We start from the raw sequence: 13978 nt of genomic DNA on the forward strand, positions 1-13978 counted from the left end.
CTGAAATTTATTGATGGCCCAGTAAGAAGTTTGTCTGTAAAATAAGGTACCTTCATTGAGCAAATGCAATTATATTTACAAATTCTTGAAGAAGTATTTCTATATTTCTATATGTTCAAATATATATATATATAGACTACATCTAAATTGAAGCAGTAAAATACAGTACATAATACGCTTTTATCTCCACGTATTATGTATGTGGGTAAGATATATCTTGCATATGTGTATGTATATAAAACTCACTTATTATACAGAGATATTATTATATTGCTTTTGTATAGGTGAAATTATTATAATAAAAATAAATAAAGAAAGAAAGAAAGAGAATGCGTATAAAGATGTAAAATATTAAAGCAAAACCAAGTCAATTGATTTAAGCATTTGGGCCTTTTCCTATTATTATTATGTTTTCCTTTTTTATGCTGCCTTGCGTGCCTTCTCGGCTTTCTTGATAGAACCCTGGTCAACCTTGGGTTGCATCTTCTCATTGTTCAAGCCGAAAGGAGAGACAACACGGAAAGGACGCTTGAGCTCACCAGTAGTAGCACGTTCTCCCCAGATGTGAATACGAGCTTCCTTTGTCAGCAAAAATGTCTTGAAGCCGAGAATAGACTGGATAATCAAAGGCTGGACATAATTGAATTTGAGATGCAATACGATGATCATAGCAATTCCCATCAACGATTGCTTAATCGACTTTTTGATTTCCTCGATATCGTAATCTAATCAACACATCGCTTTTGTTACTCTTTTTTTTTCTTTCTCTCATATTACCCTCTTTAATTCATCTCACCTACCCATCACTGTAATGTTAACCAGTTGTTCAGGTGCATCAGTACCATCCCAGTTTTGTTTGGCAGGTTCAACATAACGCAACAGAGTCTTGTCTATAAAATTAATCGAAGGAAAAGAAAGTAAAGAAAGTTAAGACCAAAGTACATAGCCTATATATATGTATGTATGTATTTAAGCTTACCATTCTTTTTCTTCACAACTGTAATAAGGTAGTAAGACATGCCGAGAATGGCAAGTTGAGCAGTGACATAAAGGGCACGCAAGTACCAAATATAATTGTCTAAATCAAGACGCTTAGTAATCTGACGGGATACCAAAAAGAAAGCAACATTGAATAGTGGGTGGTTGAGAGTCTTGTTCCAGTTGGGCATGATGAGAAATGGAAAGAGATGAAGTAAGAAAAGAAAGAGAGAGTATGTTAAACACAGTGTTCCCACCAAGGTTTGATTGATACCAAAATAATGGAAGCGGCTATTCAATCGAATTTAGCGAGAATGTTCTCTCCACCCTATGTTATGTGCCAGACTGTGGCACAGTGGAGATATAAATAAGGATGGAATTGAATTGAAGGATAAGATAAAGACACCTATTTGTTTACTTAATTAAAGGAAGAGAGTGATGTGGGGTATTACTTTATAATTATCTATTTTACTAAATTGTATTTGACAATTCAGGTTATCTGTTAGTATCATTCAGTATATATATATTGAGATCTTCTTGAATTGAATTATATCTTGTCTTATTTTTGGTTTGTAGATTACTTTTGTTAGGGACTCCAAACACATTGATATGGTCGGAAGGGCAAGCTGTCCACTTTGAGACTGCTATAAACAAGTTGATTGTGAGGTTTAAAGCAAGAATATACAGTGATCCGTTGTCCTGGAAACGATATACTCCCAGAGATAAGCTTTTTGCCTAAAAAAGAAAAAGAAAAAAAAAAAGGCTTAGACACGAGTGAGTTTGGGTCAGATAGGTACACCATGTGTTAAATTATATTCTGTACAAACTGGTTTAATGATACCTTTGTCGTTGGTATCACTGATTTTCTTGAGTACGCTGAATAAAATGACAAGGACACAAGATTGTAATGATGATGGTTTATGCTTATACACATATAATCAAATAGATTGCTTTTTAAAAATAAATTCCTCGCAAATGAAACACACCATCAAATACTCAGAAAACCCGAATATGTGGATTATAAACCCTTCCGATCATCCCCTGTACATTCGCAAAGTGGTGTGAGAAGAATGGTGTCAAATTTACCAATGAACCATTCTCGAAGAAGAGGAAAAGGAAGGAGGGGCAGGAAAGCTAGGTTATGAAATATTTATCCAATGGAAGACGAATGCTTTGGTTATAAGTCTTGTGGATTCAAACAAAAAACAAAAAGTTACAGAACCAATCCAGTTTAAAGAATCCAGACAATTCCAGATTTTGTCTTTTCTTCTTCTTCGTTGGTTTTGTTTTCTTAATATAATTTTTCCAAATTTGGATATTTAGAAATAAATAAGCTATTTACACATGTTTTTTATATTTTTATTGTTGTTCTTGTTCTTGTCCTTTAATAATAATTTTTCATATCTAACAAGTAAGGCTAGGACAAGATTTATATCTTTTGATCGCATTTTCATAGAACCTATTTCTACTCAATAAAACAACAAGAAAATCAACTCCAAATAATAACCCAAATCCATGTGTGGTAAATAAATAAAATACAGCCGTGAGATATCTTTTATATATATAATATAATAAGAGGAGATGGTTTTCTATTATTTAGGACTAGTACTCTTTCTACCAAAATACTATTGGTTCTTTAAAAAGTACTGTATTTACCGTAATGGCTCCAAGAAATCTTCTTATATACATATATATGCTGCTCCTCATATCTTTACAAGGATTTAATTGGGGGGTAGTCATAAATGAATAAAAATATTTTTATTAATAAACAAGTTTTTTGACTTTATTGAATTCGCCAATAAACTCAAGATCCAAGACCCAAGAAAGTTTTTTTTTTTTAAGAAAAAATGACCATTAACAAAATGGAGGATATTCACCGTAATGGGCTCAAATTGAATGTTTAGCCTTTGGTCATGGACGACCTTGTCTGTATTCAAATAAGTTAGAAAGTAGGGAAAAAGACATTTAACATGTTATTCATCCCACAACTTAAAATATCTCGCGTGGACATCGTTACTGTCGTACAAAGTTGGTAGAAAGTAGCTTTTTCTTTCTCTTTTCTTTCACAAGCTTTGGACAATCTACAAGGATTGTGACAGAAATGTTTCATATCAATAAAGAAAATCTCAATAGGGAATAGAACAATCTAAAGGAAACATTAAATATCTGAGGCCACATTAAGACAAATTAACGCAGTTGTTGGCACAAAAGATCTCATTATGCAATCACTCCACACCTCTCGCCAAAAATCGGATACCTCGACGCCGAGGATAAAGAAGATGACCGTTACTTACATTTGTCTATCTAAATTGTCCAAATGGACTACCTAGTTACCAGTAATTACTTTATACAAGCAGATAACACTCTCTATCTATCTCACGCAGATGTAAACTCAAAGTAGTTTAATCGTAAACAATAGTAGCCAATATTTTACTAAAATTGTACACAACCAGGTACACTATTGACTGTATAATAAATATATAATATATAATATAATATATAATATGAGGTGTTTGAATGTATGTGTAGTACACACTCAGTACACCAAATGAAAAATAAAATAAAATAAAAAAAATAAAATAAGGAACCTCTTTTTTGTTAGACAATGCCCTCTTAAATGAAGGCAAAGTAAAGTCTAGTTTGGATATTCAATGTTTCACTTAGACCACATAGCTTCTCGTGTGGTCCCTTGGACTTGATCTTAGTGAATGGCGTTCTAGTTCTCTTGGCGTAGGTCTGTCTTCAGAAGTCTCCCAGAGTCTTCTTCGGCCAGATTGTTGACGATTAATGTTTTCCGACGTGTGTACCGTTACACGTCTCTGGACAGGGGATTCCCGCATCCAATCAGGTAGAGGCTTCTGCTGTTTTCCATAGTATTCACGCAGGATCCGTGACACATGGCTCTCGCCTTCATAGTCAGATCCATCCGACTCTAATTTCAAGTATCAGAATAACCAATTCTGTCTTGTAAGATTTTCCGCTTCAATCTCATATGTACACTGCCTTACCTGGTTCATCTTCCCTCACCGACATCGCCTGAGTAGCATTCAATAATTTACCCCAAAGCTTCCCGCTCGTTCGTCTACTTTCACCTAAGCAAGATCCACAAGTTTAACTAGATAGTCTCCCACCCCCCTTCTCCCCCACCCTTCAAGTGGCATGTTTTCTTTTCTCTTTTTCGTTCTGTTGAGAAAATAAAACAAAAATAAAATCTTACTCTTTTCAGCCGTCATCTGTTTCCATTTCTCGTTCTGACGGACTCTTCCCCATAATGATTTTCCAGTCTCTGGTTGTTCCGGAAGGTTAGCAGCGAATTTATCATAGTATGAGCCATCTGTCTCTTCTGGTTTCTGAAAGCGAGCCCATTTATTGCTGTGAGCATTTGTGCCGGTTGTGCTGGTAGTGTTGTCGGATTCCACTGAGCCAACCGAGAGCTCTGATGTCTGTCGGGATAGGGCTGAGGATTGTCGAGAGAAGCCAAAATAAGATTTTATGGAACTGGAGTCTGAGCCAGGGGATCGTTCATTCAATGAGCTCTCAGGTAATTGTGTAAGAGGGGGTAATTGTGCATGCAGCAAGTATTCACAATTGTGTCTGGCTGGGTACATTCCAACGTCTTTGCCACAATCCTTGCAAAGGACAATTAGCTTCGACATGCGGTAATCAACTCTGTGGGCTCCCATTTTCAGTCAATATAAGTGTGTGAATGAGTGGAAGTGAGTATGTAAGTGAGTGTAAGTGAGTGTAAGTGAGTATGAGCGTGGGTGGGCAAGGGTTATATATAAACGAGAAAAAGAGAAAGAGATATTCACATCATTTCACTCACCGCCCTTGGACTCCTAATTTATATGTAAAATCAAGTAATAAATTGTTTAAATGAAATTAGAGCCAAAAAATTCATCCAACCATTGAAATCACTTTCCAAGATAGGCTTGTGTAATATATATTTATATAATAGATAGTCGTCAAAGGAGTTGTTCCTTTTTATACTTTTGTTTGACGAAGTAAGGGGTGTTTGTTGATGAGAGGTTTTTTTTGTTCTATTGTCATTTTATTTGTGTTCTCTTCTTCTTTTGGTTTAAAGTACACCATTAACAATATCAAATGCCTGTTTGTATACATCCAAGAGAGCCTTGCATTTTGACCTTTCTGCAGCCATTCCTTCATCTTCTTGAAGAAGTTCGGGAAAGAGCTCTTGTTTGTAGAGCGAGGTTACCAACCTATTTTGCACCGCCTCCCGCGAGTGGTTGACCAGCAAATGCATCACAGCCTTGGGAACCATATCCTGAACATTCTTACGCACAATGGTAAAGTAATTGGTAATAAGCGTACGAATAAGCTGCACTTCCAACTCCTCACGATCCGATACAGGCACAATATCACCCTGGATCGACGCCTGCTCCAGTTTACGCTCTAGTTCAGACTCCATCATAGAATTGACAGACATTGGGGGTACATAATGACTATTCTCCATCACCTCCTGAGGGCCCAATGCAGGGCGGTCGTTCTTGTTTGCACCTCCAAAGAAATACGTCAAGAAAGAGTCTTTTTGGCCCTGTTGCATATTAGAATCCGCAGACCGGGGAGAACCACCATTCATCATCATCATAGCACGTTCATCCTCTGCCTCACGACCAACACTAGAAATCGATTCTGCTCTGGTAGTCTATCAGCACACACACACATCACAGAGCAACCATATATAAACATTAGTCCGCCGATATTTATATCCTGCAAGTGTCGTTATGCCAAAAGCTTACCCGCTTCTTTTCGGCAACTTTCTTCTTCTTGCGGGTTTCATGCTCTACACTCGACATGGCTCCTGCTGCACCCAAAAAATCAGGATGGTTGGTATTAATATAAGCCCTCTCAATAGCAATCAGGCTTTCTACATAAGTAGATGTTGGGCTCAGTCTCTCCTGCAGGAGTTCTGAGACGACCTCGATTAGTCTTGTCTGGAGCTTGGGGTATCGCATCATTTCCTATCATTGTATATGCCCATGTCAATATTAATATGAATAACATTTATTTCTTATATATAATTCTTCGTATATACAAATAACCATTTTTTTACAAACCTTGTCTTCTGAATTGTGGCATATTTTCATCAACTCTTCATACACCAACTCGACACACCGTAAGCTTGGTGTCTCCAATAACTTGATCTGTGGCTTCACAAGCAAGTCAAATGCAATCTCAGGTACAAACAGTGATGGTCGCGGACCGGTCGAGTTACGGATTGCAGTCCGGATATCATTGTTTGTGAGGTTTGCGCAAGGACGTATAGCATCCAGTGCATGTCCAAATACGTTGTTGAATATATAATAAATGCGCGCTCCACCACAGCTATATAAGAAGAAGATTAAAAGAAAATGATATCAATATGTATGCACAATAGATTATATTATAATATAATCATATTCCATTTCTTACAGTTCTTTAGTTGACATTTCTGAGGAAGTTCCGTCAATAGCAGCCACAAATGCGTTGGCAAAACGAGTCAGCATACGTAGGATCAGGGTTCCCTGTATAAAAAAATAGAGTTTCATCATGAATATGAATATAAATATATATGCTTTATGGTTTTTTTTACTTACATGATGTATGGGCTCAGCAGCTAGTGAAGGTTCACCATACTGTGATAAGTCTTGTTGTGTCTGGCTAATCAATGAACTAAGCTTGGACCGGAGTTCAGGCAACTTTTCTTTGATGTGAGCCAAAAGGATCTATCGATAATTCCAAAAGGATGAGTTTGAGCCACCCTCTTTTGTACACACGCATATAGATATATTCACATGCAATATTATATGGTATCCTTCCGCACATACGTGTATATATGTATACATACAGTATTAAGTAATTTACTAAGATATTGTGTTCCACATCGTGCGTAAATGTTCCGGTATGCAGAGTGTTGTTGAAAGAACAGGTTTTCAGACTTGAGTGCGTCTTTCATTGGCTTGTTGGTCAAGATGTCCTGCTGGCTTCTGTTGACAACACCTACAAATCCAAGCTTGAGAGGATAGGATCTTCCAGTGAGAATATCGAGTGCGTTCGTTCCGGCATCCATAAGGTCTAGTTTAGTGAGTACACCAACGGTTCGTTTACCTGTGATTTATTAAAAAAAAATTAGAAAACATTATTTTAACCACAATAATATTATATTTTATTTAATCATTTTACCCTCTGGATCTACTTGTCTAGCGATCTTTAAACTATCCGAATTGACCAAATCACTATTTGCAGGAGTTACAGCCAGGATGATACTTTGTTGTTAATCGGTTTGTTACATAAAAATAAAAATAAAGTCTTTGGTTAATTACTAATCCTTGTACGCATCATTACAACAAAAAAAATCCTTTCCCATCTTAGACTCTTATTCATTATATTAAATTAATTTGTGTACCTGTTTGGTTTTGAAATATAGTCCATAATAAGGTCTCTAATTTGCTTTTCAATATCTGAAGGCTGGTCCCCTACAATCTCAAAATAAAATTCGAACTCTTCAGGATCTCTGACTCTTATATACACACTTTATCTCTATCTATCTATTTCTTTGTTTCGTCCTTTCATTACTTACCAATAGGGATCTAAGAATAAATACAATAAATACAATATAAATAATATGCTCATATCTTCAGTTCTTTTGAAACAATAATAATAATAATAATAATAATAGAAATTAAATTAAAATATAGTATCAAACAACCCCTACCTTTGTCATACCCGGAAGATCCACCAGGGTCAAAGTCAGTACACGGGGAGAGTAAATGCGTAGATGGATTGGCATGCGTGAAATGCCTTTGTTTCCTCCTGCAATTCGACTCGTCTCGCGCTCAATCTCTTCTCTAATCTCTCCAAAGTCATAAAACTTTTTGTCCTGAGTGTGCAAAAACTCTCCATAGTCAGGTGCATCAGCCTGCTTTGATGTAATAAGTTGTAGAACTAATGGTCTGCGCGTTACGATCCCGCTACCCCGTGGTAAGAAATCACGTTGGACGATCGTCTCTAGTACGGATGATTTTCCGGACGATTGTGACCCGACAACTACGATTTGAGGAAGGTCGAGTGTGCCATGGGCGCTAATTGATGAGGCCACAGTCTGGAGCTTATTCGTCAATTCAATCAGGTCGTCGCTCATCTTTCTAGTGTATAGTGTAGTGTCTAATTCAAATAAACGTTTGCCTCTTTATTTTATTCTTTAAAAAGGGGAAAGAGGTATAAGTATTCTGGAAGAGTGGGAAAGAAAAAAAAACGGAAGAGAAGAGAAGAGAAATAGAGAAACAAAAAAGGTAGCTGAAAAAAAATATGAGTCAAAATCAACCATATCATATTAAACGAAAATATTATCACAAAAAATAAAAGGTTCATTTTTTTTTGAAGCTCAAAAAAAAAGACGGAAGAGAGGATCCCGGGACTGACTTTTAATTTGTTGTCATGGTTGCCTGTTTTTTATTGTTTTTTTTTATGGTTATAATACAAAAAGATAGTATGTTATATATAAAGTAAAGAGAAGAAGATGAAACAAATATTAGAAATATTAGATCTATTGATAATATAGAATTTTTCAAAGTGTATACATCTGGTATCTACTTTCTAGAAAATTTTATTTTACTCTGTCCTCCAAGTATTGTAACCCGGTAACCAACAAATAAAATTCTTTGATATGAGCCCTTTTCTGAACATTCGTTCATTCATTCCTTTATTTATTCATTTAGTTTATGTCTCAAACTGATAGTAATAAAAACATAGCGAGTAAGTATAATGTATATATAATCCTTAAAAGCACACAAGTTTATTAATATTTACAAAAAGTAAGTGCGTAAAAGAGATTAATCAATCAATTGATTAATTAATTAATAGAAAATGTACTATAGTGTGGAGAGGATCTTGAAAGTAATCGGTTCTTTTTTTTCGTATTTCCTTTTTCGATAAGATGAAAGTGGGGGAAATAAAGGAAAAGTCTGATTCTCGGTTACAGTGGATCGAACTGATTTATTCCGCTTCACTGAATTGTTACTCACTGACTGGCATATTTACGCAATATTCCTCGACAACTTTAAACAAAAACGAAGCACAATACTGACGATAGCGCTTATCCGACAACAGCGTATTAGTATGATTATTCTCGCTAAATCCTATCGTGTGGCGAATCTCGAGGGATGGCCTTGCATCGTCTGCCCTTGTATTAGCGGTTTCTTGAGGGAAATTGATGCTCTCTATGAGGACATAAAATAAACAGACTTTCCACATTCTTCCACCGCTTGGGTATGTTTCAAAAAATACAGGGCGATAAATCCAACTCGAGGAGTTGAATCCAGTAACACTGACAGGCTTTTGTCGCTCATAACGTTGTTTTTTCCCGTTAGAATCCGGGCCTCTATTATCTATTGTGTCGATCATAAAGTAATTGATTTTGTGGGGAGAAGAATAGGACTGTTTGCGATATCCCTTGTGCATCCTTTCAAAGTTTACATAATCGATAACCAGCTTTTTGAGAGATGTATACGGCATGTTGATCTCAAGCTCCTTCGTTTGTGACATTAGCCCGTATATCATCACCCAATGGAATTCCAACGTCTCTAGGTTTCTGCAAGTGCAGGATATATAATAGAGTATATACGCCATAATACTTAATCTGCCAAGCAAAAGATGCTTCAACCCATGACTCCTTGGATATATCCGTTCGTTCAAAAGTGAAATGTCTTTTTGTTCCTCCAGATTATGTTCTATATTATTATAGTTTTCAGTACTTATTATAAGGACGTCTCCATCAACTAGTAACAGCTCCAACACGGGACATCCATGGAGTATATAGTCCACTTCAATTTCCACTCGATAATTTAGTTTAATAATCAAAGAAACCAAACAAGGAAAATGATCAAAACGCCTTATTTGTATAGACGGCCCGTATGGAATAAAGCAGCAGGTCAGGCACAATCTTTGTACTGAATCTGAACATGCGTTTAAACACATCTCCATTGGCATACTGGGGTTACCACGCGAAGTTTTGAATCTTAATCCTTTAACTCTGTATTCTGCCTTGGTGATACGGACATGAAATTTCATAATAAATTCCCATATCATGTGTGATTGCCACTGACTCGTTGGACGATCTTTTAATACAATGGATTTTAAGTTCTGGAAGAATGGTGGAAGCCGGCGTAATTTGTTGAGTATGTGTCCCTGGTACTGAACCGATATGTTCATCAAATCTCTCACTGGCCGCTCAAAGGGACCTTCGATATTTTCAAATAAAGTTGGTAGTGGCCGGATTCTGAAAGACAATGCCTTGTAGCTGAATATCTCTAGTTTCGGATACTTTAGCGCACAATAATACAGCAATGAAAAATCTGTAAGCTCATAGCATATATCCAATTCCACCATCATCTTTGCAGGCGATGGACATGCGATGCGTTCAAACTCCTCGACAGTTACAGGAGCAATCGAAAACTTTATCCGGAGAGCGGTAAGATTTGGTAATAAGTGGTGTAGTTTCTCCAGATCATCTACCGAGAAATAGTCTGACGTCTCGTAATCTATGTTCCTGATCACAAGAACATTGAGCGTAGGTATACAAAAAGCTATATTTAATATGGTTTGAGCTTTTCTGGTTCCATAGATATATGGAATGTCGGTATTTAGGTAAGATAGATTTCTCCATGCAGTCCAATATACTTTTTTCATAAAAACCGACGGCGAAACAGAAAGTGGATATAGAAACAATATATTCACGTTCACAAAGTATTTTTGTATTTCAGTTATTTCCGCATTTGATGCTAAGATTAACGGCCCCAGTTTCAATTTCCTTGTAAATGCTCCATTAGTTCGGTAGTTTGGTAACATAATAGAAGACATTTCAATCACTTCCTATAGAGTATATAGGTACGTGTATTTGTTATTAATAAGAAGAGAAATGTTGCATTCATCTCTGGGTTATGATTCAATAACTCACATAAATTGGGATTGTGTCTTTGATATACATTAATCCATTAATACCATTGGAAACCTTTTGTGTATAAATTGCTTTGCGACGATGGTTAATAACAACAGTTTGCCAGATCAGTTGGTAAAAGGGTTTTCTCCATGATTTACACACTTTTGAGCAATTTATATAGTCACTTCTAGTAAGATGTGATGCGATAATGAAAAACAGCTCAGCAGGAAACTCGTGAGTCATATTCTCAAAGTTGACAGCTTCTCAAAGATAGATAATACGATGCTTTTATATTTCTTTTTTTTTCTTCTTCAGCAAAAAAACAACCTTGTCATAATACAGCTAGGTATAATCTACACTATGTAACTAAAGGGCTTATTCGGTAATAATTTAGAACTTTATGATGGATATTAGCTAGACCATACTTAAAGTACGCAAAATCAGAGAGGTTATTAAAATGATTTTATAGACATGAAAAACCGTTACGCTAAAAGAGGAGAAGAAATATGTAGGCAGTTGATTATGTATATAATAATTGAATTTTTGTTATGGTTTAAAGATATTTTAGTAAAAATAAACACTTGATTTGCATTGGTTTTATGGAGAATTCCTGGTACCATGAAAATTATCTTGTACAATCCAATTCTTTGGTAATACTCATCCAAATACAAAATATTTCCAGAATCAACAAATAACAATACCAATCAAACCGAAAACACAAAACATTTAAGACTTGTTTATTATATATAAAGGACAAAGGTTAAGAAAAATTAGGATGAACTTTTGATAAAATAAAATCAAGAATCTTTTGTACGTGCGTTAATTACTAAAATTATCAGTCTCTTTCAGGTGTAATGTTTTATTCTTACACCAATAATTTTTATATTTTTTTATATCAGACATGCTATACTATTGTACTTATTATGCGAGTCCTTTCTTATTTAGCAGTATACAAATATATCTTCGCAGAAAGTCTACTTATCTTGACGGCTTATTTAAAGCAATATAGATCTTAACAAAATAATATATACTCTAGTGCCAAAGTTATTTTTTTTTTCGCAATTAATTGATTTCGTTCTTTCGTATGATCAAACTCATAAAGCGTATTCGGTATCGATACTTCAACTGCTCTCTTCTTTAAATATAGTAATATCCATGTTATATTCAAGCTTACATTAACATTCTGTGCCAGCATGCCTTGAGGATGTCGCAGAGGTTTTTCATAAACAAAATAGATCTATGAGAAATAGTGATTGGTTCAAATCGCTAGGTTTTCCGAAAGCAGGACAGAAGTCCAATGAGACTCAAAGAAACGATCCAAAAAAATGCTACTGGTGCCTTCATTATAAGTCAGACTAGCGACACTACCAAAGGACCCGCTTTAAGAATAGGCAGTATCATTGACTCGGAAAGGGTTGGATATGTTATTAATTATTTACCATAGCAAAATATGAAAGAATCCAGGGTCTTTACGATTACGCTGAACCTATAAGAGATCTTTTATACTGTATGTATAATGACTATACTGCTATCATACAGAGATACTACTAATAAACCTCCGGTTAACAAAGAACACAATTAAAAGGTGGCAATTTTTGCAGGGTTCTTTTGAGTCTTAAAGGCCAACAACAGAGTATGTTTGCTGCCGAAAAGGTCCTCTACTAGAATTTCAATCGAGTTAATAATATTGCTCACCTCTCCTTCTATTTCAACCAAGAGCATAAAGACAGAAATAATACATTGCAAGTAAGAATCAAATGCTTTTTCAATTACTGAATCTGGTATGTTTAGATACTGTCCCTCAAATTCCCAGTTATTTCTCAAAAAGTTGAAGCCTTAACTTCTCGCCCATAACACCGCCACTAAACACTAAATGTAATCAGTTTTAGCTTCTCTGCTATTATCCTTTTATATATTATTATAAAGTACCAATTTAAAGTGTTTGGAGGATATGACTTCATCACAGGTTGCCTGTTGGTTGTAAAATCGAGATATTGCTATTAGACTTCTAAGCCCCCCCCCCCCTTACCAATTGCAATTTCACATCGCAATATTAGAAAATTCAACACATGACCATCAAACTAAATGCACTGTAAGGTTAAGAGAAGCTGTTTTGGAGGGGTTTGATATGTAATAAAAAATGACAAATTTCAGAGGACAATTATTGACAAGAAGAAAATAATTATTCCAATATATCTATTGCTAGGCATCCTCCAAGAAGCCTTTTTTTTTAATTGGTGATTACATTTCTTGAATGCTTTAGTGAATCATTGCTTTTATTATTATTTTGTGGTTGTGTATTGGCGAAAGAGGATGTTTTTTATCAATTAAAATAAATAAGGTGGAAAAATAGTGAAATATTGAAAAGGTGGCTTTCTTTTGGATTAAAAAGTAAAGAAATAAGAAAAAGGATGTCAATTAGTGCTTAATTAAACTTCAACCTTAAATCAACCCTTAACCCCTCGAAAAAAAAAAGCTTTACGAAAATCCCCTACTTAAGTTGACCCCCCTTTTTTATATCTCAGTGTAAAAAATAATAATACTGTCAATAATATCGAAGAGCTTATTCGGAATAATGCTGCCAGGAGGTTTTATTAAATTTTGCTTAGTAGATTGAGGAGAGTTTGCTAATAACAACGACACTGATGAAACTGATGTTGGCTGACAAGAGGACACTACATTTGTTGTATTTAAGCGTAAGAATGATAAAACAAAAACAAAATTCATTCACAATTAATGAAAGCGTATTCATTTCAAAAATATACTATTCCCATATTAAAAAGGTATTCATACATCCTATAGAAAAACAATCATAGTATTACACTCAAACCCTCCAAGTAATAGGTATATATAGCCCACTTTTCTAGTTAAAGACTGCTTCTATACTTGATATAGTCATAGAAGTTGATAAATATGCTGTCAATCTTAACAAGTTTAACCATTGCTGGTTCTTTATTTATTATTTTTACTTTATTTATTTACTTAACTCTTTGCTTCTTATTTTTTTTTAGTGCCAACACTTATAATTTCTCCAGTATTTTATATATATATATATATGTGTGT

The 13978-nt window shown here is 35.2% G+C and overlaps 4 protein-coding genes across 4 annotated transcripts; all 4 read right to left on the reverse strand.

Annotated features, from left to right (window-relative positions):
• Positions 1-420: 420 nt before the first annotated feature.
• Positions 421-1169, reverse strand: PHYBLDRAFT_151809 (hypothetical protein; the record flags this gene model as incomplete). The annotated part of the gene is made up of 3 exons (XM_018432754.1): positions 421-725; positions 801-890; positions 980-1169. 3 exons carry the CDS (start codon positions 1167-1169, stop codon positions 421-423), a joined length of 585 nt encoding a protein of 194 aa, XP_018285241.1.
• Positions 1170-3638: 2469 nt separating this feature from the next.
• PHYBLDRAFT_189142 (hypothetical protein) lies at positions 3639-4743 on the reverse strand (the record flags this gene model as incomplete). The annotated part of the gene is made up of 3 exons (XM_018439611.1): positions 4196-4743; positions 3987-4070; positions 3639-3910 (listed from the first exon to the last, which is right to left on the reverse strand). The coding sequence occupies exons 1-3, from the start codon at positions 4659-4661 to the stop codon at positions 3639-3641; spliced, it is 822 nt and encodes a 273-aa protein (XP_018285242.1). The 5' UTR covers positions 4662-4743.
• Positions 4744-4996: 253 nt separating this feature from the next.
• On the reverse strand, positions 4997-8274 carry PHYBLDRAFT_183683 (hypothetical protein). The gene is made up of 10 exons (XM_018438811.1): positions 7694-8274; positions 7559-7568; positions 7385-7454; positions 7162-7244; positions 6827-7086; positions 6576-6704; positions 6412-6503; positions 6057-6324; positions 5739-5960; positions 4997-5644 (listed from the first exon to the last, which is right to left on the reverse strand). The coding sequence occupies exons 1-10, from the start codon at positions 8117-8119 to the stop codon at positions 5057-5059; spliced, it is 2148 nt and encodes a 715-aa protein (XP_018285243.1). The 5' UTR covers positions 8120-8274; the 3' UTR covers positions 4997-5056.
• A 720-nt stretch (positions 8275-8994) lies between these two features.
• On the reverse strand, positions 8995-11158 carry PHYBLDRAFT_174590 (hypothetical protein; the record flags this gene model as incomplete). The annotated part of the gene is made up of 2 exons (XM_018437288.1): positions 8995-10848; positions 10934-11158. The coding sequence occupies 2 exons, from the start codon at positions 11156-11158 to the stop codon at positions 8995-8997; spliced, it is 2079 nt and encodes a 692-aa protein (XP_018285244.1).
• Between the last annotated feature and the right edge of the window lie 2820 nt (positions 11159-13978).

Source organism: Phycomyces blakesleeanus (genome assembly GCF_001638985.1).
Source record: "Phycomyces blakesleeanus NRRL 1555(-) unplaced genomic scaffold PHYBLscaffold_31, whole genome shotgun sequence".
In the NCBI taxonomy this organism is placed as follows: Eukaryota; Fungi; Mucoromycota; class Mucoromycetes; order Mucorales; family Phycomycetaceae; genus Phycomyces; species Phycomyces blakesleeanus.

Coding starts and splice junctions, on each gene's coding strand:
- PHYBLDRAFT_183683 (XM_018438811.1), bottom strand. CDS start 8,119: ATGAGCGACGACCTGATTGAATTGACGAATAAGCTCCAGACTGTGGCC. Junction 7,245..7,384: donor TATATTTCAAAACCAAACAG/GTACACAAATTA, acceptor TTAACAACAAAG/TATCATCCTGGCTGTAACTC. Junction 6,504..6,575: donor CTGCTGAGCCCATACATCAT/GTAAGTAAAAAA, acceptor TTTTTTATACAG/GGAACCCTGATCCTACGTAT.